Source organism: Pleuronectes platessa, chromosome 17 (assembly GCF_947347685.1).
Source record: "Pleuronectes platessa chromosome 17, fPlePla1.1, whole genome shotgun sequence".
Taxonomy (NCBI): domain Eukaryota; kingdom Metazoa; phylum Chordata; class Actinopteri; order Pleuronectiformes; family Pleuronectidae; genus Pleuronectes; species Pleuronectes platessa.
In genome coordinates this window covers 9,192,168-9,219,572 of record NC_070642.1, presented here as the reverse complement: position 1 = coordinate 9,219,572, position 27,405 = coordinate 9,192,168, and the positions used below count along the sequence as shown (strand labels likewise).

The 27,405-nt window shown below is 43.6% G+C and overlaps 1 protein-coding gene across 1 annotated transcript; it reads right to left on the bottom strand.

Moving 5' to 3' along the window:
- clic5b (chloride intracellular channel 5b) lies at positions 1 to 26,724 on the bottom strand. The gene is made up of 6 exons (XM_053444891.1): positions 25,872 to 26,724; positions 6,127 to 6,236; positions 5,913 to 6,038; positions 5,088 to 5,194; positions 4,692 to 4,873; positions 1 to 1,698 (listed from the first exon to the last, which is right to left on the bottom strand). Exons 1-6 carry the CDS (start codon positions 26,526 to 26,528, stop codon positions 1,534 to 1,536), a joined length of 1,347 nt encoding a protein of 448 aa, XP_053300866.1. The 5' UTR covers positions 26,529 to 26,724; the 3' UTR covers positions 1 to 1,533.
- Between the last annotated feature and the right edge of the window lie 681 nt (positions 26,725 to 27,405).

The following is a 27,405-nucleotide window of genomic DNA, read 5'->3' as shown; positions in this document are numbered from 1 at the left end:
TGTGAAAATATTATTTTATTTGTGGAGCTTCGCAATGAGCAAGCCCCTCAGTCATCATGCTCCAATTTCATTTCATATATTTGTCCAAACCACACAAGAGCCTTATGGTTCTTCAAGGAAGTCTCGCTGTAGTTGCAGCCTGACACCACGCCAAAGACGATAAGCCCCCGAAAAACAAATTTCCATCCTCCTCTGACAATCCGTCCTGCTCCTAATGAAACTTTTGAACTTGAACTTCTGGGCTGTGGAAGTTGATGGACTCCCCTACGAGCGGAGGAAACGTGTCTGTGTGATGAGGAGCTGGAGGGCAGGGCTCCCGACCACGGTGGACCTGGCCTGGAAGATGCTTTTCATCGCGGCGCTAATGGCTCTCCAGCTAATCAGGCCTGATTGGGGCTGCTGAATAAATACACGCTCCATTCATAATGTCGTCTGTAACTGGAGACGGAATCAATACCTTAGACCCAACACTAACAGCTCGAGGCAAAACCAAACCTCTCGGCTCCGGCTGCGATACAGTTTTTCTTTTGTCAGAATGAGTCCATCAGTGACGTTGGCGTGGACTTTCGATACTTCTAAATAAAGGCACATAGTCGACGATTTTTCATATCTTATAAAGATCAGGTTACAAATATTACAATTTAATAAAACAGATTCGCGCAAGCAATTGGGAAAAAAGCTTTTTGTTACGGATGCTCTCATCAGCAAGTTCATCATCAGTTGTTCTAATGTCATCGAGCATTTTTAAGTTAATTAACAAGAACATTTTCACAAGATAAAAAATGGATTAACAAGATAATTTTCTGTTTTAATGAGGACAGATTTCTGCTCTGTTTTTGAGGAAGTAACAAGACTTCAACCTCAAAAGAAGACAGCGATGAAGAAAACTTATGGAACTTGAAATTAAGCGGCTCCATTTTAATTCTGGAAAACAGAAGATGATCTCCTTGATTCAGAATAACAGAGCAGATTGTTTTTTTTTCTCAAATGCGGATCGCAACAGTCATAATCAGCAAACGATTAAGAGCATGAATCATAACGTTAATTTAAAAGGTGTCTACACAGGAGCCAGAACGTGACGATAAACACTGACTTAGTCGTCTGTGGGCTGAGGAATAAATAAAGCGAACGAGCCTGACATCAGCAGCTAGCAAAACGTTTGGCCTGCGTGGACCAGTGATGGAGTCCGTATGAGAGAGAGCTTTGTGTTATGAACGCAGACAGACGTGATCACGTTATATCAGAAGTTTCACAGCAGCAAGATCTCGATCCGGTTTGAAAACGTATGAATTGAAGTTGTAGATTTATATATTCTGCTCCATTTCCGATTTGTAGCGTCTGTTCCCGCGTTTGCATCCGTCACATCCGGAGCTGCTAAAGACATCGGTAACATCTGCTCACTATCACAGACTGAAAAACACAGCTTCTTAGATAAATGACGCTGAAGTACGGGACAGTCACGTGTATTGAAAGTGGTCTTTTTTGGTGTCATGTGCTTGCTGGTTTGTTTCCGCCCGGGGCTCGATTGGCGAGTTACTTGGCCAGTCTCCTCGCCACGTCTTTGTAGGCCGTCTCGATCTCAGCGTCAGCGGCGCAGGTGTTGGTGAACTCGTCGTGCGAGTAGGCGTTCTTCAGGTAGCGCCACACGCCCGTCATGTCCGAGGGGATGTCGTAGTTGCGGTACTTCTTAGCGACGACCTGCAGCGAGGAAAAGAAGGTCGAAGCTGTAACTCTAACGTAAACCTGAATGAAAAACTTCCTGTTATAATATCCAACATTTTAAAATCCCCCCCCTCTCAAGTGGAAGTCAACCTGTAGCTTCAATTTGTCATTTCCTTTCTGTCAACCGGCCTCATTTCCTGCTCCGTCAGTTAATAAATGTAAGAATAAATGAGTTTAAACAACCTCCCGGGTGTTTTCTGTGAAAGTGAGTGAGCACTACCAGCATGAGGACGTCCTTCAGAGACACAGGGAGGAGATGTCAGAGGAGAATAATACTCTGAGTCGCTACACTTATTCCAATGCTTTCAAATGATATATATTGTTGGGATCTGCAGTTCTCCTCCCTCCTTTTTCTCTCGTTTCTTGTTTTCCCTTCCCCCTGTGTGTCCTGTCTGTCTCTCCCCCTGTGTGTCCTGTCTGTCTCTCCCCCTTTGTGTCCTGTCTGTCTCTCCCCCTGTGTGTCCTGTCCGTCTCTCCCCCTGTCCTGTCCATCTCTCCCCCTGTGTGTCTGTCTCTCCCCCTGTGTGTCTTGTCTGTCTCTCCCCCTATCTGTCCTGTCTGTCTCTCCCCTTGTCTGTCTGTCTCTCCCCTTGTGTGTCCTGTCTGTCTCTCCACCTGTGTGTCTGTCTCTCCCCCTGTCTCTCTCTCCCCTTGTGTGTCTGTCTCTCCCCCTGTGTGTCCTGTCTGTCTCTCCCCCTGTGTGTCCTGTCTGTCTCTCCCCCTGTCCTGTCCGTCTCTCCCCCTGTGTGTCTGTCTCTCCCCCTGTGTGTCTTGTCTGTCTCTCCCCCTATCTGTCCTGTCTGTCTCTCCCCTTGTCTGTCTGTCTCTCCCCCTGTGTTTCCTGTCCGTCTCTCCCCTTGTCTGTCTGTATCTCCCCCTGTGTGTCCTGTCTGTCTCTCCACCTGTGTGTCTGTCTCTCCCCCTGTCTCTCTCTCCCCTTGTGTGTCTGTCTCTCCCCCTGTTTGTCTGTCTCTCCTCTGTCTCTCTCTCCCCTTGTGTGTCTGTCTCTCCCCCTGTCTGTCATATCTCTCTCTCCCCCTGTGTCTGTCTCTCCCCCTGTCTGTCATGTCTCTCTCTTCCCCTGTGTCTGTCTCTCCCCCTGTTTGTCTGTCTCTCCCCCTGTGTCTGTCTCTCCCCCTGTCTGTCATGTCTCTCTCTCCCCCTGTGTCTGTCTCTCCCCCTGTGTCTGTCTCTCCCCCTGTCTGTCATGTCTCTCTCTCCCCCTGTGTCTGTCTCTCCCCCTGTTTGTCTGTCTCTCCCCCCGTCTGTGAGTGTATGTGCTTCTACAGGTCGTACTCGATCCCGCCTCCTCCTCACCTGATCACACCTATTGTCCCTCCATATTTAAGCCTGCACCCGATATTTATCAAATTGTCTGCTTCAGCCAGAGGTTCCCCCTGTCATGTTATGCAGCTATAGTGAGTCTGGTTTCCGTCCTGTTCCTACAAACTGTTGGATTCTTCTGTTGCACATTCTAAAATTCATAAAATCTCGGTTAAACTTTCACTGGACCTCTGTGTCTGAGTTCAGTTCTTGAGTTTAACTAAACTATGCTAAAATGCTAATGTATAGCATATATACATGAGCTATTTAATATTTGCTAAATGGGACAATGTTCAGCTGAGGCTGATGTCATTTAGGTTTAGAGGTGTTTGGTCAACGTGAGTTTTTAACTGTCTTCGTATGTTGTGAGATGAAATGTAAATGGGAGAGTGACTAAGAGTGAGTGCAGTTAATCACAAGGGAACCATGAACGTCTGCAAACTATGAAATAGTTATTGATATTTCAGTCTGGTCCGAAGAGTTGAAATTACCGAATGCAGGTATAGTTGTACATCATACAACTTGCAAGTACTTGCAAAGACCTGCAAGCTAGGCCAGTACAGTAATATGTACTATCAGAGCTTTTGTCAATCAGTGGCGAGATGTAACAAAGTACATTTATTTGGTTTTCAGATACTTTTCACGTTTACTCCATTTCATAAAATCTGTACTTTCTACACTACACTACAATTTTACACGGCATCGAGTTGAATGCTCATATTATTTCTTTTATATCTTCAAAGGTCTGAGTGAATCGGGTCCACTGATCCAATCCGAGTGTACAGGTAACATTAGACCCCGTCTCCTGTAGCAGCAGCACTCACTGCTGAAGAAGAAACACCTGACATGGACTCGTCAGATGACTCGTCATAATGATCTAGTCTAGAGCTACATTACTCGGCAAGTACCTTTACTTTTATTGCTTAAAGTATATTTAAGAGCAAGTACTTTTACACAAGTAGACAAGTTAATGTACTGAACTTGTACTTTTTTGTTTACTTTATTTTCCTCCTGCATCAACAAAAAAACTACTTCTCTTAGATTCTATAGTACTGAGACCAAAATCTACTTTTACTGGTCACATAAATACTGGGACTATCTCACACTGCCACCATCAGGATGGTGTTTAGCCATTATAGCCCAACAACAAACACTTTTTTGAGGAGGATGTTTATTTGATGATTCTTTTGAACTGTTTTATTATGAAATATAGCTTCATGTTGTTTCTATTGGTGGTTTTATTATGTCTGTGTTTACTTCCTGTGTTTTTGTGATCAGGGGAGGCACGGTGGTGCAGTGGGTAGCACCTCACAGCAGGAAGGCGTTTGGTTTGGATCCCAGTTCAGCCGAGGTCTTTCTGTTTGCATTCTATCCCTGTGCCAGCAATTGGAGAATTTAAATTGACAATAGGTGTGGAATGTGATTTAAGATGAGCCAGTGACCTGACCCGGGTGTACCAGGCCTGTCGCCCACAGTCAGCTGACCCCAGGCCCCACATGACCCTCAAAGGACAAGCTGTATATGGATAATTGATGGATCTTTCAGCAATCAGCACTGGGTTGTTGTCAATGAATACATTTCATATTTGACCTGTGAAAACAATGTACTTCACCTTCACTTGACTGTATTTGTAACACTGTGTGTACCTTGACTATGTGCAGTTTAGGCAGCAGGTTGCAGTCTGCCAGGGTGAGCTCGTTCCCGTCCAGGAAGCGCCGGTTGGAGCCCTTCTCCTCCTCCATGCTGTCTGCATCGATCTCATCTGGCAGGGGGCTGTTCAGGTAGTCGTCCAGCTTCTTCAGGGCCCTGGACAAACCCTTCTCTAGAGCTACTCACACACACAAACACACACAGGAATAAATACAGCGTGACAGAACCTGTGTGGTGATAAGCTCACTAGGTGGCAGCAAAGCAAACGCTCTGAGCTCCAAACACCGGACTCTGCTACCGCCTAGTGGAGGAATGAGATCATGACTGTCATATGTATTTTTTTCCATCTTGTTCTGTGTGAGTGTGTAAAAGACACAGAGTGAGCAGCCCACCAGCATTGGCCTCCAGTTTGGTGTTCTTGATGTAGGCTGAGAACTTGGCGAAGATGTCATTTCCAGCTGTGTTGGACTCTCTTTGCTTGGCGGCCAGTTTGGGATACCTGAGCAGACGGAAGGGGGGGGGGGGACGGATACGCAGTCAGGAGAGAACATCTGGAGAGCATTAACACCTGGGCCGGAGCTCAGCTCAGACTAAAAACGTGTTACACACTCTAAACCATGTTGGCCGCCCGCCTCCTTGAGTTTCTCACAGTAAGGTCCATTTTTAATGTAAAAAACTTTACAGGCCATAAAGAGAGATTTAGTTAATCTGACGTTTCGCTCTCACACACTGACTCCGACTTTTTTTTTGTTAATTTACAATAACAGAACACAAGAAATTAAATATGTTTTGCTTTTGCTGATATCACACAAAGGTTGTCAATGACGCAAATATATTTGGATTTGTTACGTTTTGTGTTTTGTATCTGGGACACACACAGACACACACACACTAACACACACCCACACACACCCACACACACATTCATACAGCAAGGATTTACAGCAGCCATAAACAACAAACAGTTGTATCAGTTAACATCAGTCCTCATCAAATGCAGCTCTTTTACTAGGCCTAAATGTTTCCTGTCCTTTCAACAGTGCTGCTGTAGTGAAATAAATCTAGCTCAAAGTAGTGTGTGTTTGTGTGTGTGTGCGTAGGTGTGTGTGTGTGTTTGTGTGTGTTTTTGTGTGTGTGTCTGTGTGTGTTTGTGTTCAGTCTGTAATATAATCTTGATACTGTAAACTACATGTCGTAAAACCTTCCAGCAGAATTACTTTGGAGGACTGAGCATTTCCTCCAGAAACTCCTCGATCTTGTTGATATCGGTCTTGACCTCCCCGTTGAAGGTCAGGAAGGGAGGGTGTGTCCCCGGGGCCAGGTTGTGCAGATCCGCCGGCTTCCTGCAGAGCAAACATTGGAGGGAAGTGTGTCGTCAAGAGGAGGCTGTGTAGGTGTGCTATCAGGTTGGGACTTTTCTGTGTAACTGACCTCTTGAGGTCGACGGTGGTGACGTTGAACACGACTCCTTTGAGCCAGAGGATCATGAAGAGGCGCTGGGAGAAGGGACAGTTTCCGATGCTCTCTCCATCATTGCCGGCCTGCACACGAACACAACGTCACATTATATGAGTCAGGGCGAGGAAATACGACACAGAGTGTAAATGTGATGTTCATATGCAAACACACATTTATAATGAAAGTTTTTTTATGCTTTGGTCGCAAGGTTACAACCTTCCTGCTAATAACTAAGTACATATTTGTATTGGTGACCGTTATCTTGACTGTTATCTTGTTATCCTGTTATTGGACTACTGAGGTTGTTAAGAGACGTGTCAGACGTTGTATAAATGTGATTCCACGCATAAGCACATCACATCAGCTTACATGAGGACGAAGGAGTCAAACCAGAACCACACTCTGGGAATCCACCCACTCGTTCTGATCGTGGCTACAGAGACTGTCTGAACTTATAAACGCTTATCGACGAGTAATGTGCTGCATTCAAAATGTCACTTGTCACTCAAGTTGTATGCTTCCACCAGCCAGTGCAATTTCTATGAACGTATTTCTACATAGTTTTTCATATACATGTCACTGTAACCTTTACCTTTGACAACTGAAACACAGTAACATGAGGTCCTTGTGACCTTTACCTTTGACCTCCAGGCACCAGAATCCAGTTTTCCAAGTTCATCTTTGAATTCAAAGCTTGGACCTAATTTGAAGACATTCCCTCAAATTGATCTTAAGATATCATGTTCAAGAAAAACATACCATACTTTGTGAGGCCACTGTGAACTTGACCTCTGACCTTTGAGAGCCAAAATCCGTTCATCCTTGGGTACAAGTGAATATGAAATACATGAAGTTTATTATTATGCATCATATTTTTTAAAATGCTTCATATGTCTTGTACGTCTCACTAAAGCTGTCAAATGAATGAAGTAAAATATAATAATCATTTAACAGCATGAAATAGAAATCACAACTAAAGAAGTAGCTCAAATTAGTATCAAAGTTTACACCAGAGGCTTCAAACTGTTCAGCCCACAACCCCTAAAATAACTGCGGCAGAGACCTGCGCCCCACATTATCCCCAGGGACATTGATTTGAATTAAAACAATTTCACCTACATGCACATGTTGCAGTGTTTCATGTAAACTGAACTGTAACTGATGATGTCACTAATCTTACGTAATCCCCTCAGGAGTCATGGAGACAAAGAAAATCAGAGGGCAGATGATTATTTGTCTGGTTTTAATGGTATGTTTGGAACAATAATTGGCTAAAATATGATAATGAGATATTTTTTTGTTCATACAGATTTGGCAAAGGGAAGCAGCACAATCTTGCTGTCAGGTAAAGCATTTGACCAAATAGCAAAAAGAGAACACAATTTTTTCCTCACAACTTTTATATTTTTCAAATGGTTTAGACATGAATTCATCAAGGTTATCTGGCATTTAAAATTTGAACCATCAACTGAAGATAGAAATAAAGAAATAAGTGTGCTAATAAAGCTGCAAATAGAATCACTTCCTCTCCACCGAATGGTTTCTTCACCACGTGTTGATATCGTGTGTCAGCGAGTATAGATGCTCAGCAGAGCACCAACACTGACATCTGATCCACTGGCCAAGCTGAATTATACATGGCCATTCCATCAGCTGGTTCACTTGCCACTGGGCCACAGAGCGCAGGGTCAGAGCTGTCGGCCTGCACACACAGCACATGTCAGAGCGAGAGCAATGACCTGGAGGTCAGCCAGGGGAGCAGGGATTTAACAACTGGCGTTGTTCTTCCCTCTTTTCATGCAATCATGATTTGGAAATTAAACTCTCTTTAGCCGACGAGTTTCAATATGTGCAATTTCATTATTAATCATTAAGGTAGATGCCATTAAAGTACCAGCAGTCACAAAAAGATATGTCAGTCAGTGCATGTTCCGACCAGCAGACTGCAGCTCCGAGCAAACACCAGAAAATACAGAGCTGCCAGCCTGAAAGTAGCTGAGCCGACTGTATGCACAGCAGCCCCCACTGTCATGCATGTGATGCTTCTGTCTGTGCATTGTTATGGCTGCGCTCAGCAGCACGGCCGTAACACAATACACAACCGCTTATAATAGCCAATCAACATCTAGAACATGGAGGACAAAAGCTGTCACACACACACACACACACACACACACACACACACACACACACACACACACACACACACACACACACACACACACACACACACACACACACACACACACACACACACACACACACACACACACACACACACACACACACACACACACTGGGCTCTGTGGGCACCAATATCGTGAGTGAGTGGAGCCACTGAGTGATGTGATGCTGAGCAGGGTCCACTGGAGGCAGCATCACTTCATATGATCCATCACATACATATTCATGTATATTACACTGTAACTGGAGTTCTGTTGCCTTAGTCTGTCACACATGTTAACCAGAAAGAAGAGAGCATTCCTCCTACAAGAGCCAACATTCTGCTTATGAAACCACATTTAAATTCACTGGATCTGCACCTAAATGCACGAACTGACAAACCTCAGTCCCCTACACATGCCTGATTTTTTCTATCAAGATTCATTCATTATTCTCTGGGAAATCAAGGAAAGTATTAAAGACGATTAAAGAAAGGGAAAAGTAATTCCTCGATCCGTCCCCTGATCCAGATCCTCACCAAAATGTAATGAGTTCTTCCATGGACCATTTCCCACTCATTCAGAAAATTTCATGGACACACAAAAATTTGTTTTTGTGTGTCCTGCTAAAATAATCACACATGAAAACATAACCTCCCTAGTGGAGGTTATGACAGTAATTGTCTTTCTACCAAGTGAGTGTAAACTAAACCAATTTTCATGAACATATATATTTTTTGCACTGTTCAGTAACTAATGAAATAATGCAATACTGCAATACATGGCCACACTCACATATCTAAATTCACGTTGTTCCAAAAAGAGATCAGAGTAATAATTTGAGGAAAAGATATTATATGTTGCAGTTTTCTGAGGTAGATCGCAGCAAAACTTTATCTAGCATTATGCTTCCAAAGAGGAGAAGACGCGCATGCTCACTTTTACTCGTTTATGAATTGACCAAACCTCAAAACACACTGCATCCTACTGCACCCATTCATTCTTGTACCCATGGCTGCCCCACACTGCCCAGTAAACACACAAATGTTTCAGACTCCACATCTAAGAATAGATCCTCAGTCTCCTTAAGTAGCGTTCAAATAGGACGATTAAACTGTGCAGTCAATCATATTATGTTGTGCTGTGTTGAATAGAGTGTACAGTCTAAATTCAGCGCGGAGCTAAGGGGATAAAACGATGTGCCGCGATGCTGGATGGCCGTCAGTCCATGTAGGTCACATGTCAGACGGCAGCATGAGGAGGGAAGTCATCTCAGGGTTGCAGCTGCCATGGAAACCACTCGGTGTACATGTGCGTCCTCTGTACGACAGTTTACACAGAGTCAACAGTGAGTTTCATTCAGAACGACATGTAATGAGAGGGCGACGGCTTTGAGACTAAATGCGAGACCTAACGCAAATAACACAGGTGGAAGGTGAGTCTAAAGGCTGATGTCAGTGTGTGTGCACTTCACGTCACCTGGCTGACTGGTTTCCTAGGAGGTGGATGAGCTGAAAGGAACCTGGAAGCTAATTGGGTCAGTGCACCCGGGCACCAACATCTGCGTTTCCACCTGCTTCCACCTCACCTGCCTCAGGTACATTCATCTGCCTCTAACCTTCCTCTAGGGGCCCGGGATGTGCATCTAAGAGCAGAACAACACTTGTACATCTGCTGAGTCAGACGCTTCCACGCTGGTAGTTTTGTTCTGTTTCGCTCTAGATTGATTTGACGACCAAGAGGATTGATCATTACGAAAACAATGTTGAGAATATGAAAGAACAGAGCGGCTGACTCTTTTAATCCCATTTGAATTAGGCCAACAGTGCAGTGCAAAGGTCTAACGACAACATCTTAGTTTATTATTATATTAGTAGTAGTAGTAGTATTGTTGTTATTATTATTGTTGTTGTTATTGTTATATCCTATCACCAACTTTACCAACAAATTAATTAAGTTTGTTCAATGTAAAGTGAACAAGTTATGTAAACACAATTGCAAACTTAAGTTCTAAGCAACCTGATCCATTGGTGTTTAACCAATTGCGGTTCTTTTTTAAGTTGTTCCAACGACCATCAACACGCAGCTTCAGTATCACCGTCGCAACAATCCCGGGTCAACATGGAGCCCAGTGTGCCGCTGTAACTGAACCTGCACTATTGAGTTACATGAGCTTTCCACGGCACCCACTGATGCTGCAGGTAAAGAACTCTCCTGACACACCGCTTTCATCTGCCATCTACAACTTAGAAACGCTGTAAATACCATCTCTGTCTCTGTCTTACCTTGACAAACAGTTCGATATCGGGATCTCTATCTTGACCTTTTGCGGACATGACGTCTAATCCTGGCTGTAACCTTCTTTCTGTAGTGTCTGTTTGATCTGCAGTCCTTTGTTTTTCCTTGGAGATCTACATCCTCCAGAAAATAAGGAAAAAAAAACAGATATCCTCTCTGATGATGAGGGATCCTCTCTTGAGACACCTCTGTTTCTTTCTAGGTTTCAAAATGTCCACCTCTATCTGGTCCCGGGAAAGCTTTCCCTCCCTGGTGTCTGTCCTGCAGGTGAGGCTGAGAGTCGGTCCAGGTGGCAGATGCAGCCCTGAGCTCTGATTTAGACACAGATGCAGAGCAGAGCTGCAGCTCTCACTGACACACAGTGGGAAACAGGTGTCGGTGTTTCATCTATACCAGGGGGTGGAGCCCGGTCTCTCTTCCCACCACGGCAACCAAACAACCCATTCACACATATCACTACTCTATCCGTCCCTTCTTTCACAAACTGCTCACCTCACACTTTTATTTTTCATTATGTCCCATCATTACATGTGGTTTATTTGTTTGTTTTTGTCAGACTCGGTTGAGGAAACTTTCCCACGCACGTCTTAAACTACCAAGATGTGTGCGTGGTCTGTATTTACATAGAACTTTTCTAGTCTTGATGGCCACTCAAAACATTTTACAGTAGAGTTTCCCAATTCATCCATTTACACACAAATTCATACAGTGCATCTATGTGCAGCACTTTGTCTATCACACACACGCTGCCAGCACAGCCTTCAGGGGAAACTGGAGACTGGAATCGAAACGCCGACCCTCTGATAAGTGACGACCCGCTCTACCTCCTGAGTCACAGCCACCCCTAATATATCAAACACTATCATAACATGGCCTGAGGAACATTAGTGTTGCTTTTTGTTTCTGTGGTCGCCTCTCTGCATGAACAGCAGCTTTCATATTTAATGTGCGTTCGCACACGGGAACAGGACAGCACAGGTTATATTTGATCACCAGTAAGAGACCAGGAGAAGATTCCTATTTGAATCATTGATGCTTGGCCTTGGTTTTAAGGCAGGAATTGGTGTTCGTTTACAGATATGTAGGGCAACAAAAATAAAAAGGCAGGTCTGACTGGAAAAGTCTACATCTGGACTTGGTGAGTAAATTGGGTGGCCCTCACTGTTTGGCTTACTGTGTCAGGTACACAAGAAAAAAAGACTCATCACCTGTCAATGTGACAGTTAGCTGAAAGCACAGAGGGGAAAATAGAGGCTTTTCTAAGCTGGTTCTATTTATAGAGCAGCCCCCTCTTCTGGCAGACAGAGCAACATGCAGCAGGAACCAGTTCCTGGGCCACTGTGCAGGGAAGAGCTCATTATCAGTGTTAATGAGGGAAAAGTTACGTTTCTAAATGTTTTATTTTCGGATTGGCTTCTCAACTCACACTAATGACTCTTTTCAGATTTAGATCTCATTCCATTGTCTTTCAGCTACTAAATGTTGCATCAATAAACAGGAAAGTTCATATACATTTTGAAGATACTGCTCTCAGGGGTGTCCACACAGCTACATGACTTCGTGTGCATGGCCCCTTGTAAAACTGCAACTCTTTTTGCTCCTTTAGTCATGTTTCTACGAGTGACGGCCTTAGGGCCTCTGCCAGGGCTTGTGTGTGTGTTGTGTTGTGTTGTTGTTGATGTTGTGTGTATGTGTGTGTGTGTGTCCTGTCCTCTGTTGCAGGCTCCTGGTGTGGTGGCAGTTGGAGGACATCAGTGAAGTGGAGGCAGCTGACCAATGCCTCTCAGATAGAATATAAAAGACCAGTCCCTGCCAGTCCCACTATATGAATTTGATGTTTTTTTTAATCAAATCTCGTTGTTTTAGTCAAAGCATCATGTGTCTTCCCTTATTGGCTGTGGTCTCAGAGCTGGGCCGTAACCTCTCTTCAACCTTTGAGGAGACTTGAAAACTGTGGACGTTCTATGTTTGGAACTTTTTATGAACCTTTAGATGTAATCGTCTTTAGAACCAATGTTGTGTTTGTGGAAATGTTGTCATCCTTGTGTTCAGATTTTGGATTTGTGTCTCAAGTTATTTGTACCTTAAGTTTATCACTACCTAATACCGTATTTTTGTACTTCCTGTTTGAGAGCACTTCACTTCCTGTCTTTGTTGAATACCTTCCTTGCTTTGATTAGTGTCACCTTTGTGTTTTCCTTGGTTCTCTGTCAGGTTTCTGTGAGCGTACCAGCATCTTCCCAGTGTTTTTTTTTCTCGCGTGACCTAGCCATGTTTACCGACAGTGCCTTTTGCATTTTGGACACATCGGCCTCATCTGACTGCTCACCCGACTCGTAAGTCTGCTTAAACACAACGAATTGGAACTGTCCTTGCGGGTCGTCCTGAATTTGGTTCAACACATATTATCAGTCTTGACAACATTCATTCCATAATCCTCACATCGTTAGATAATAAACAAGATTTATAAAAAAAAAAAAAAAATACTGAGAATACAGAGCTAATTTCCTTACAGCTAGTTGCTTCTTCCAGTTCTGGTTGTTGGTGTGTGTGTATGTGTGTGTGACGTTTTTTGTAAAGCATGTTGCTGGATGGTACACCAGAGTTATGTGGTGCAATTCCAGACTTCCACACTTTTGTGTTGTTTTAATGTGAGATGTAGAGCTTCTTACAGGCAGATTTTTGCTACTTTACACCAAGCTACCTGAGACTAGGCTCCTTCCGGTTGACGCTAGATTCCCATATTACCCTCTCCTTTCATTCTTTACACTAAGCTTTAGTCTGTTATTTTTTCCCTTTATTTCACTCTTTTTCATATTCACTTTGATGATAAGTTATTGTACTTTATTCCGTGTGCTATGGTTGTGAGTTCTGCACTTTGAGTATGAGGCATTTTTGGAATCCTGACATTATAAACCAGCAAGATTTGTTGATCAATGATCTTAAGAGGTTGAATTTTGTCACCTGCACACTGAACCATGCAGCTGTTGCACCTAGGTTCCAGTCTTTGTGCTAACCCTTTGCTTACTATAGCTATATAATCACTATACAGAGGTAAGTGTGAGATTGTTTTTTTTTCTTTATTGAACCAGCGAATAATCCTAACCATGAATGCTCCTGTAAGAATTTCTTAATACTTAATGACTGTCAAAACACTAACGGTTTAAAGCTTAAACCTCTTTTTTGTCCTCTTGAGACAAAGGAAGCACAAATCACTGACTTGTTGGGTTTAATCATTCACTCGGACATTTTGTACCCTTGTGCTAAGGTGGAGGGGAGGGTTTGAACTCCCCTGCAACAATACAAACTTCCACAATGTGACAGTCTCATCAATATGTGCATTGTCTTGTATTTTTAAACTGACATGAACCATCATTGACGTCATGCATATGATGTTATCTCCATCCTAACTTTGACTAGAGTTTGTTACCGTAAAGTATAAAGACAGGCTGTACACTGTGAGAGTGTGTGTTATTGTTAATGGTGACAACCTATCCTGTAGTGGCCTGCTTCATCAAAGACAGCAGGGGAGGAGTCGTATAAACTTTTAGCTCAGATAGATGATCTCCTAACTCCCCTTCCTGCATTTATAGCACCGACTGGTCTGGTTTATGGTGAGCGTTGAAGATTAAACGGTTGGGAAATCCACCCGCAAATGGGACTTGCTCAGATAGGAAGGCCAGATAGGGGGTAGAGGACGGCTTGGTATGTGGAGTAGGGGCCATGTGCGTCGTCACTTCCCTAGTGAATGACTGTTTTTATCATAATGGTGATATAACAGCGTGAAGATAAGCATATCTGCTGCATGTGTCGGACTTGTCCTTTATAATGTGTTAACATTAATATCCCCAGTGATGGAAACGTTACACCTGGGTTAACGCGCAAATTAGATGCTGGTGCGTCTGTGACGTCCAACATGACACGTCAGGGGAAAACAGAGAGGCTAACGTCTATACTATGGGGAAGAGGGTCAATTCATTTTTTTGTCTCTTTACCTGCATTTTAAAAAGCGATCCACTTGCTAATTCCGTAGTAAAAGCTTTGAGAATCAGCAGCCAGGACAAATATACAGTGATCAGCCGCCACATAAACTCATTGCCGTGTTTTAATAGTACTGACTGCCTGGCTTGATTTGTTAAAGCTGATCGATGTATGATACACTAGAGGAATAAAATGTCTGTACAACTCAAAATTAGATTCTTATTCTGTATTATTACTGAGAATGTTCAAACTCACAACTGTGGAAATTCAATAAGTTGTTCTTGTGATGCAATGAAGGAATCTTCTCAAAAACAACAGCTAAAAGACCATTACTCTTTCTGGAGTTCAGCCCAGAGTTTTGATCATTTCAAGAAAATTGCTTTCAGGTCACATTGTTGCAATTTGTCCATATTTTATATAACCGTTTTTTTTTTTTTTTTGCTGATACCATTCAAAGACAAGTTTAAAGCTCAGCATGAATTACTGCTGTCGTTTCCTTCGCTGAGCTCCGAGCTCCTTGATTCCAGTCCACTGACTCAATCAGCAAAGTGACCCCTGCCTGCGTTGATAGTAAACCTCGCAGATCAGCTCTATCACAAAAGCAGCAAAACACACTGTTGTGCAATAGTAGGAGTAGAATTGACGTTGGCTAATTATTAATAATCATGAAATATGATTATTAAAATAACAATTATTTCTTAAAAATAATCAAAAATGATAAAGCTATTAATTAAGAAATGTAACACATTTAATTAGAAATGATACGGTTATCCATTAATAATAGTTAAAATAATTAATGAAAACAATAAAATTATCAATCAAGAATAATACAAATCTGTAATCATTGCTTATTGTTGCGGGGCACCACCCTGGTTACAGGGACCAACGATACAATCTATAAATATCAGTCTCATAATGATTAATGTCAAATCAATAATCTCAATATTTAATATTAATAATCATTTAATTAACAGTGAAGGCTACTAAGTTCGAGCACAGGCAATCATAATCCAGCTGCAATCACATACATATGCACAAATAATCACAGACTACAGATACTTTAATTACAAAAGCATTTATTAAAAAGGGGAAATAAAGTTATAATGTTATTCAATGATTCATCATTTTAACAAGCTCCGATATTTCAAAGATAAACACAGCAGCAGCACTTATCACAATTCAGGCAATACATGTAAAACCGGCGGTCTACCTATGTATGTCTGTCTCGGTGTGTGTGTGTGTGTCTGTGTCAAAGTGTCTCTCTGTGTGTGTGTGTCTATGTGTATGCATGTGAAATAAAGTTAGTGTTATTTAATGATTCATCATTTTAACAAACTCCCATATTTCAAAGATAACAACAGCAGCCGCTTATCACAACTTAGAAAAACACATGTATTCATCTATGTGTATCTGTGTGTGTGTATCTGTCTGTGTCTATCAATGTGTCTCTGTGTCTGTGTGGGTGTGTCTGTGTGTGTGTGTGTGTGGGTGTGTGAGAGAGCGAGAGAGAGAGAGAAAAAGAAAGGGGGCGTGGCGATGACGCAGTCACTTGGTGACGTCACATCTAAGATGGCGGCCGATCATGATTCGTGGAATCAAGGCCTAAAAACTCTCAAAATGGCGGATTGACTACAAAACAAGATGGCGGAGCCGTTATGAATTTAGAGCCAGAATGGGAGGAGAGGGAGAGAGGAGGCGTGGCAATAATAGACTCAAAATGGTGGGTTTAACTTGCGTTATTCAAAATGGAGTCTATGTTAATGACACCATGTGGCCGGAGCTCACACTGGTGGTCGTCACATGAATTACACCAAGGGATTTTCAGACAAAGAGAATTCTTTGTCTCTGCTTCGGCGTTCGGCCGCATGGCTTCCAGATGTGTCCAGCCTCTCTGAATATAGATTTAACTATGTTACATGAACTGTATTCTAAATACAGATCGGATGTGTATATAGGTCGGTTTAGAAGGAGAGAGAGAGAGAGAGAGAGAGAGAGCATACAAGGAGAGAGCAAAGCTCTTAAAAGCACCGTCAGAGACAAGTTACATTTACTTTAACACTCAGCACCCAAGTGGCGTTGTGTGCTGAGGTTTGACCGGTAAAGTCTCTTTAAAGTTGTTCAAACGGTCACAATGAGCTGGAGACGCTGCTCACGGCGCTTAAAAACTGTGGCACAAGGCCGTAACCGGAAACCGGAAGTGGCGAGTCGGCGCTAAACATTAGAGACTCGGCGGTCTCATACAAAACAAATACGTTCAATTATTAAAACAATACGCTACGTATTATATTAACATCTGCCCAGACAATAAAGCCTCTTACTGTACCACCCTCGCGGTGTGCGTGCGCGTCGGGCCAGTGAATCACGTGGTCTCTCAAGCGGTCTTCGGCCGCTGGACCGGACAAACAGCGGATTTGCTCGTGCTGCTTCGATGGGATGAACGTCGTCCTTCTTCTTCAGGGATGTGGAGCTCGTGCTCCTCAGCGGAATGAATCTCGCGCTTCTGCAGGGGACGGCTGTGGAAGCCGTTTGTAGATCGTTGGGAAAAAGAAACTAAAGTCCGTGGGGAAAATGGAACTGAGTCTGAGATTGTTCCGTGTGCAATTTCCTGTTTGGTCTTTTCAAGTTAAAAGAGCAAAAGTCCTTTTGAAAATAAAAACGTCGACTGAGGTAAAAGACAATGAAAGAAATGAAAGAAAATAACTCTGGTTGCCCCCTTTTACATCTAAATCAGCTGGGAGGCCCCGAAGGGGGCCTGGTGTTGTCTTCAGAGCAGGGTAAAAATGGCAGCGATTATTGGGGTCTCAGTGGTTATGTTCTACCTGAGAGGTCCTCCTCCTTGAGGAGTTGGTCATAGGATGATGCTGGCTTTAAGCCAATTGAGTGTCAGAAATGGATCTGAGTGGGCGGGGCTTGGAACTGAGCGGGGGTTTCTGGGAAAACCCCAGGACATTTCTCCACCACCAGGGGGAGATTCTTGAGCCTGCAGGAGGATGTTTTCCCGCCCAAAGTTTAACAACCCTTTGTTCCTCTCGGCTCCAGTGTCTGGCGGCCCCCCGCTGGGCTCTGGCCCAACAGTCCCCCTTTTGGTCTGGAGAGTGGGCCGTGACCCCGGTCTCCAGGGCAAACTATGGTCGAGAGTCCAGTGATAATCCATGAGAGGTAATCCTTGAGTGGAGTTGAAGCAGTGAAAGTTAGTTCATTATGAGGCAGAGAGGCATAAATGTCTTCGAGGCATGAGTCTAAACAGAGAGAGGTAATTGTCTGGGCAGACAGGCTAAATAACATATATTCTAAAACACGGCACACACTTTCAATTTCACATAATGCTTATCGGCAGTTATTGTTAAAATACCAATGAATTTCGGTGAAGAGTGAAATGAAAGAAAAGTGGAAACACGAACAGAAGAAAATGTTTGAGTAGGTGCTGGTGTTTTGAGGTAAACATGTGTGTTATCCTGTCAAACCAAAACATTTAGAACGGCGAGTCACGTTCTGTTGTTCGCTAATCTGTGAATTTATGATAAATCCTATTTCTAGGTTTTCAGATCTACAGATACTGGAATTTCACTGCCAAGACTGAATTGCCAAGTGTACCCGTGAGGGCTGCACAACCGTAGTGGTAACGACTTCAAAATCCTCAACGAGGTCTAAGGAGGTTCACTACCTGAACTACGTTATACAATTTACTGACAGAGGGTCTAAAGCATGCAGCTATTGATGGAGTGAGTGGTTTGAGCGTTTTTTGTTTTAAAGTTGGGATTTCTTCCCCCCCTTTTCAGATGTGGAGATGAGAGGGGGTTTCTGGCAGCGCCTTGGTCCTTCCCCGTCATTGAAGTCATCTTTGGGAGTGGAGAAGGAGGGCGTCTGCTCCTAGTTTCGCCAACGGGGTTAAGTGTCTGGTCTCTCAGTGGAGCCTGGAGGAACACGTGGCACAATGTCTCATTGCTTCATCCACACATCTCCGTATTTACTCCTCTGTCCCAGGATGCATCCCATGTGTTGGATTTCGGTCACCACATCTATACTCCTGGTACTGATAGGGTTTCCGTCTGTTCCAGCCCCTACTCCTCTGTTGAGAGGGATTCAGGTGCTGAGGTCGAAACTGTTTGTGGGGCTGGTTGAAATCCTCACCCCCTTGGTTTTGTGGGGCGCCCTGTTGGAAGGGTCGCTGTTCCTGGTTCTCTTTGCTGGGGTTCATCTTGGCGTGGGGAAAGTTGTCATCTTCCAGCGCCGGGTCCACATTTTGTTGGATTTGAACTGCCAGAACCACGGTGTCGTCTTCGTTGAACCCTCGGTTGACTGGGTCGAAGCGATAAATGTCTTTTTTTTAAGGGGCTCTAGCTGCCGGGTGCAGATTTCCTCTCTTTGAGGGGGTGCTGAGTCATCAGGGTCTTCTGAATTGTGTGTGTCACAGTATTCATCTGTGTGGCCACCATCTCTTGCACCGGGAGTGGAGGACCATCCAGGACGCGACCGTGAGTCCTGGTGCGCCCCTGCCTGAGTGGCAGACTGGGAAATCTCCTTCAGCCCTCCAGGACGGATTCCTTCCGTCGTTGTGGTGTGGATAAGCATGGCTCCGTGCAGGATGTGTTCCTTCTGGCTGGAGTGGATGCTGTGTGTCCGCTGGAAAGGCATTTGGAGTGCCTCATAGCGGTCCCAGGTCACTGCACGTCTAGGGGTTGAGTCCGGCCCCCCCTTTGGTGTTGAGGGGGTTGGAGCGGTCGACTGCTGGGTGTGTCTGGCTCTCCAGAGCAAAGCTTCCTCTGCAAGAGGGTTGCGTAGCTGTGCTCGCAGCTTTTCTCCCAGTGTCTCTGTTCCGCTGGCTTCACCGTGAATGACGTCAGCTCCTGGCCCTGTAATCAGGGATATCAGCTCGAGGGGGGGCAGCTCTGTTTGACTGTGCCCCCCTTTCTGCTGACCTTTGACCTTCCGTGCAGAGCTTCGTGCTCCTGCACCGCCTGGTCCTGTTCTGTGCGGGTCTCGATGATATGCCGCAGGTGGGAGTTTTTCTCCTGCTCCGCTCGACATGCTGCTGGCATGGCCTGGAGCTCCTTCGCATGTTCTTGGGCCTGCAGCTCAGCTCTCTGCTGGTAGAGGAGTGTCAGTTGACCCAGAGCATGGGGTATTTTTGGATGCGGGCCAGTGGGGTTGATCAGGTGAATGGACAGTTCTTTAATCTTACGATCGCAGGTACTTCAATCATACTCACTCAACTCACTCACTTCATCACTAGAAAAATTGATCAGACTAGCGACTGTCTCTGACAGGTCGTCTGGTCTTGAGGGAGCCCTGCCCCAGTGTGGTCCATGCTACTCATCTTCTGAGTGCGCAAACACCTGGTGGGCTGCTCAAGCTTGCTTAGATAAAAGCGGACAAAAACTCAATTATAGCATTTCTATAAAAATTGCTCAGACTGGCGACTGTCTCTGACAGGTCGTCTGGCCTTGAGGGAGCCCTTGCCCCAGGATGGTCCATGCTACTCATCTTCTGAGTGCGAAAAGAGCCTGGTGGGCCGCTCAAGCTTGCTTAGGTTAAAAGCGGATAAAAATTTAATAAACACTACACAAGACGCACAGGTGAGCTTCACTCTGTGTCTATATAGTAGCGCTATGTAGGATAGCTCGATGGCTCAATCCTTTAGACCTAGTTGGTTAACAACTAGTCTACTCGTAACTAGTCTCTCAAATCTAGTTAGTCTCCTTGAAATTCAAAGCATGCAGAAATTCTCCAATAAAAATATTACTAACCTACTGAAACGTAGTCAGCAACCAACCATAGCTATACACAACGCCTGCTTAGCAAAGGGAATTAAGAATAAAGAAAATTCAAAAAGAGAAATAAATTTCCAAAATTATTTTTCTCTTAAGAAAATTAATTATAATTATTGTGCATTGAGATGACACAACCACTAATATGCAATAAGCAGCCAACCACGGATACACAAGGCAATAGTATACCTGTTTGGCACAGGTGCAAAGGGATTACAAATAAAAATTCAAAGAGAAATAAATTTCCAAAATTATTTTTCTCTTTAAGAAATTAATCATAAATATTGTGCATCGCGAATACACAACCACCGATTGCACTCTGCAGCCAACCACAGATATGCAAGGCACGAGTGTACCTGTGTTGCAAAGGTGCAGGGGAATTTAGAAATTAAAAAAAAAAATTATTTGCAGAGAAATAATTTTCAAAATTATTTCTGGATCATTGTACACAGTATTATGATACAGCTGGAGTTAGATAGCCTCAAGCAGCGGCACCATTTATGTTGCATGCGTGAAGCGTTCCGCCCTCACACGGGGATCCATTTATGTTGTGAGGGATAAAAAAAAAAGTTTTGGAAGGAAAAAAAAAAATTAATTAATATCTTTTTCTTCAAAAATTAATTTCTGGGGGAAAATGAATCTGGATTATTGTACAGTATTATGATACAGCTGGAGTTAGAATGCCTCACACGGGGCACCATTTATGTTGTGCAATAGTAGGAGTAGAATTGACGTTGGCTAATTATTAATAATCATGAAATATGATTATTAAAATAACAATTATTTCTTAAAAATAATCAAAAATGATAAAGCTATTAATTAAGAAATGTAACACATTTAATTAGAAATGATACGGTTATCCATTAATAATAGTTAAAATAATTAATGAAAACAATAAAATTATCAATCAAGAATAATACAAATCTGTAATCATTGCTTATTGTTGCGGGGCACCACCCTGGTTACAGGGACCAACGATACAATCTATAAATATCAGTCTCATAATGATTAATGTCAAATCAATAATCTCAATATTTAATATTAATAATCATTTAATTAACAGTGAAGGCTACTAAGTTCGAGCACAGGCAATCATAATCCAGCTGCAATCACATACATATGCACAAATAATCACAGACTACAGATACTTTAATTACAAAAGCATTTATTAAAAAGGGGAAATAAAGTTATAATGTTATTCAATGATTCATCATTTTAACAAGCTCCGATATTTCAAAGATAAACACAGCAGCAGCACTTATCACAATTCAGGCAATACATGTAAAACCGGCGGTCTACCTATGTATGTCTGTCTCGGTGTGTGTGTGTGTGTCTGTGTCAAAGTGTCTCTCTGTGTGTGTGTGTCTATGTGTATGCATGTGAAATAAAGTTAGTGTTATTTAATGATTCATCATTTTAACAAACTCCCATATTTCAAAGATAACAACAGCAGCCGCTTATCACAACTTAGAAAAACACATGTATTCATCTATGTGTATCTGTGTGTGTGTATCTGTCTGTGTCTATCAATGTGTCTCTGTGTCTGTGTGGGTGTGTCTGTGTGTGTGTGTGTGTGGGTGTGTGAGAGAGCGAGAGAGAGAGAGAAAAAGAAAGGGGGCGTGGCGATGACGCAGTCACTTGGTGACGTCACATCTAAGATGGCGGCCGATCATGATTCGTGGAATCAAGGCCTAAAAACTCTCAAAATGGCGGATTGACTACAAAACAAGATGGCGGAGCCGTTATGAATTTAGAGCCAGAATGGGAGGAGAGGGAGAGAGGAGGCGTGGCAATAATAGACTCAAAATGGTGGGTTTAACTTGCGTTATTCAAAATGGAGTCTATGTTAATGACACCATGTGGCCGGAGCTCACACTGGTGGTCGTCACATGAATTACACCAAGGGATTTTCAGACAAAGAGAATTCTTTGTCTCTGCTTCGGCGTTCGGCCGCATGGCTTCCAGATGTGTCCAGCCTCTCTGAATATAGATTTAACTATGTTACATGAACTGTATTCTAAATACAGATCGGATGTGTATATAGGTCGGTTTAGAAGGAGAGAGAGAGAGAGAGAGAGAGAGAGCATACAAGGAGAGAGCAAAGCTCTTAAAAGCACCGTCAGAGACAAGTTACATTTACTTTAACACTCAGCACCCAAGTGGCGTTGTGTGCTGAGGTTTGACCGGTAAAGTCTCTTTAAAGTTGTTCAAACGGTCACAATGAGCTGGAGACGCTGCTCACGGCGCTTAAAAACTGTGGCACAAGGCCGTAACCGGAAACCGGAAGTGGCGAGTCGGCGCTAAACATTAGAGACTCGGCGGTCTCATACAAAACAAATACGTTCAATTATTAAAACAATACGCTACGTATTATATTAACATCTGCCCAGACAATAAAGCCTCTTACTGTACCACCCTCGCGGTGTGCGTGCGCGTCGGGCCAGTGAATCACGTGGTCTCTCAAGCGGTCTTCGGCCGCTGGACCGGACAAACAGCGGATTTGCTCGTGCTGCTTCGATGGGATGAACGTCGTCCTTCTTCTTCAGGGATGTGGAGCTCGTGCTCCTCAGCGGAATGAATCTCGCGCTTCTGCAGGGGACGGCTGTGGAAGCCGTTTGTAGATCGTTGGGAAAAAGAAACTAAAGTCCGTGGGGAAAATGGAACTGAGTCTGAGATTGTTCCGTGTGCAATTTCCTGTTTGGTCTTTTCAAGTTAAAAGAGCAAAAGTCCTTTTGAAAATAAAAACGTCGACTGAGGTAAAAGACAATGAAAGAAATGAAAGAAAATAACTCTGGTTGCCCCCTTTTACATCTAAATCAGCTGGGAGGCCCCGAAGGGGGCCTGGTGTTGTCTTCAGAGCAGGGTAAAAATGGCAGCGATTATTGGGGTCTCAGTGGTTATGTTCTACCTGAGAGGTCCTCCTCCTTGAGGAGTTGGTCATAGGATGATGCTGGCTTTAAGCCAATTGAGTGTCAGAAATGGATCTGAGTGGGCGGGGCTTGGAACTGAGCGGGGGTTTCTGGGAAAACCCCAGGACATTTCTCCACCACCAGGGGGAGATTCTTGAGCCTGCAGGAGGATGTTTTCCCGCCCAAAGTTTAACAACCCTTTGTTCCTCTCGGCTCCAGTGTCTGGCGGCCCCCCGCTGGGCTCTGGCCCAACAACACACAGTCCAATTTGCTCAGCCATGGAGTTCAACCCTGGCTTATATGGCCCTTGAGAAAACGAGTTAATTATTACATCAGGTTGCCACCAGATAAAGTCCCTGACAATGGCTGTGTCCAACACAGATCCCTGCTTCGGACATTTCTTACGGAAATCACTGGTGTTGTCATAGATATTTCTGTATAAACTTCTCTTATGGTTAAACATTAGTACCTAGTCACTAAATTGAACTTTATTCAACTTAAAAGACTCTAGTTAGGCCTCAATAGTAAACCATGTGTACGCTCTGGCGATCTTTGATTGACAAATCTTTTCCCACAGTATTTAGATATATTATTATTATTATTCAACATTACTAGTTCTGATGTGTTTTCATTTGATTTTAATAGAGTAGTTTATGCTTTTATCTATTAATAACCTTCACCAAAGAGGTTTTCATTGGCCTTTGTTTGTCTGTTTGTAAGCAGGATTACTCATAAACTACTGAACGGATTTCCGTGAAGCTTGGTGGAAGGTTGTGTTGTGTGTCCAGTGAATGTTGGTGCTGATCAAAAACAGGGGGCGGACCCAGGATATTTTACACCAATTTCTCAATTCTTTGACCTTGATGAAAACAAATCAGGCATATTTAAGGGAATGACATAAGTGTGTACAATTTAATGCAGCTGGATTGAATCATAAGAGACTGTTGGGTCTTGGGGGAGGTGTGCACATATTTTCCCCTTTTTTTATTTATGACATGTGGACATTTACATAACAAATTAAATTTATTCAGATTTGCATCGTGACTGTGAAATACCTTTTATTCAATCACAGTGACACTTCAGATTATTTGATATGATTATCCTATTGTGACCTTGTAGATTAATGTACTTTATATGTTTGGCTAGGTAGTTTTATGAGTGGTAGAATAACCACATTGTTCTCACGTTGTTTGATGGTGTTTCTGAACATATATGCAGCAATCTTATATATGCAACACATGTCACAAGTAACACAATACTGTGGGAAATCAACTCCAGTTTCAAGCATGCATGTGTGCAGGAGAAAAGGATGTGAACTGTTTTATTGTCGTCTTATCCGCATTACGGTGTAATATAAAAACACATATAACACTTAATCAATTTTCTTTATCTCCCAACACATAATGTGCCAATTGGCTGATAGGATGATAGCGTAAGAGTACTACACCATACCGTGTCGGTGCTCCGTCAAGAACCAACACTAACGCCAGAGAGATATGAGAGTTGTACCAGAATAAAACAACAAAATGTTCCGAGCATAGTGAGGACTAGACGGTACAAGCCTTTAGACAAACGTTCCACAACACAAACATTAGTGAAAAGACGACTTCACTGCAGGGGCCTTCTTGTCTAACAGAGCCGACCTTTTCTAAAAGCCAATTTAGCAGTTGCTTGAGGCCCCTCAGCCACCTGTGAAAGTGAACTTAATCTACATAGTGTGTGGAACAATAAGTAATAGAATACATAGATAACATTTCCCCAAAATTGACAAAATTGACTATGTAAAATTTAATTGTAACATGTACATCTTTTAAGACCGGTGCTATACGTCTGAGTGCTTCTCCCTTTAAAGTCGGATGAGACATGTACGTGTAATACACAATATCTGTGTTTTCAAGACATATGACACCGAGATTCACTGTCATACTTGTGAGAAAGGCTAAATGCATTGTAGAAAATGTTGTTCTTCTGTTGATACTCAGCCATTTCTGTCAGGTCTTCAGAAAGCCCTCAGGTTTTAGGGGATCGCTTTCAAACAGCATTAAGGTTTTCGAGTGTTTTCTTAGTGCCTTAGGTCTTCATGGGTTAATAAGGGTTGTAAGTGTATGCTTTAGCTTCTTCTATAATTATTTTACCGTATCACAGCAAGGCAGGGCCTGAGATCCTCAATCAGGGCCCTATGAACAGCTCCAATAGCTCACTAAATGTGACCTGGCACTTTGCTTTCGGGTCTCACAGCTTGGGAGCTCCCTGCCTGGAGATCTCAGGCTGGCAACATCTGTATCTTCTTTTAAATCTCTTCTTAAGACTCACTTTTATCGTATGGCTTAGGTTTAACTATTGCTATTTATATTGATTTTTTAAATGGTCCTATCTTGCTTATTGTGTAAAAAAATATTTTGATTCTTAAAATACTGATTTATTGTAAAGCACTTTGTAATTTAGTTTTTGAAAAGTGCTATATAAATACAGGTATTATTCTTCTCATGGCCCCCAGATGAGACGGAGCCGGCCCTGCAGGTTTCTCACGGACACTTACAGAAGTTGGACCTGGGTCACCACGCGTCACTATGTTCTGCTGACCCGTGTTTGCTTCTTACCTTGACGAACAGAGCGATGTCGGGCTGGCCGGGGTCAGCCGGGGCAGCGCTGCTCTCATCCAGGCTGATGCTCTCCAGGGTTTTCAGGGTGTAGTCGCCGGACTCCTCCGGCTTGGTGTCGGTGTCGGGTTGGGTATCGGCCATCAGCATCCCGTCCTCGGCGGTATCCTTCTCCTCTGTCTTCGGCTGGATCGGCGGGTCTTCGCACGGGTCTCCGGGGGAGGCGGAGGAGGCGGAAGAGGCCGAGGAGGAGGCCGAGGAGCGCCTAGATGTGTCGTGCACCTCGCCGTTCACCTGCTCCACCACCGTCTCCTGAACCTCCGGCTCCATGGTCACCGCCACCTCCGACTCCACTGTCGGCTCCACCGCCGGCTCCACCTTCACCTCCTCCACCTTTGGCTCTGCAGCGCCCTCGTCTTTTCCCTCATCCTCGTCTTCGCTGGATGAAGAGGACGAGCTGCTGTGTCTGTCCCCGTCCCTGATCTCCAGGTAGTCCGAGGAGCAGCTCTCTGCCTCGGCAGGGGCGTGGACCTGCGCCTCGCTGAGCAGCTGCGCCTTCGCCTCACCTGAGCCCTGCGACTTGGTGTCGGAGTCAGGACTGTCTGCTCCATCCCGACGCTCCTCGTGCACATGTCCCTCAGCCACTGTGTTCTCCATGATTGTACAAAGGTTTGTTTAAATGTTGTTACTAAGTCCGGAGCGGAGGTTTAGTGTGGAGGGGAAGAGCTGCGGTGGTGGCACACGGTCCGCCTGCCTCTGACTGACTGAGCGCAGGAGCAAATTCCAGCGATAACTCATAAAAGACCTTTGGTCCTGCGAGTTAACATGTGATCACAGGCCTGTGCCTCCAAGGACATCTGACCCTGACCTCAGGGAGAGTGTGATACCTTGTTAGTGCAGCACAAATCCACTTTATACTTGTATTTCAGTTTCATTTCAAAATCCAAAATGCCAGTGTTTATCCACCTTTTTCCACAACTTTAATTTAAAGTTTTGGAAAGTTAGTGTCTTGTTTTGTTGTAAATACAAACTACAGCTTTCAAGTCATCATGGAAACTTTTGTTGAAGTAATAAATTAACTTTATTTGTTGATGCAACAAAAAATGTTCAACTTAAATCCAAATTATCAATATTTTGAAGGGACTGTGGAAAAATGATTTGGCGCAACTAAGGAGAGTTGTGTATTTATTCTTTTTGCTGAGATGACATGAACACCTGATTTATTTAGAGGCCCTTTGCTCAGCTATGAAGTTGCGCCCTCTAATGTGCACACATCGGGATATGTGATGAAGCCGCTCTTTCACAAATGTCTGGAGTCTTGCGGTTTTGCTTTCCTATTACCTCAGCAAATGACTTTATGATTGTGATTTTGTTTGTTTGTCAGCAGGATTAAGCGAAAACCAATCTCTGAGCCCATTGGCTATCATCTGGACAAATTGGCCTTTGGGGGGAAAAAAACTATATTTGGGGAACAAAAAATAACTGCCCAATATTTTGGCTAATCTCATATTGATCTCCCCACTGACTGTTTACT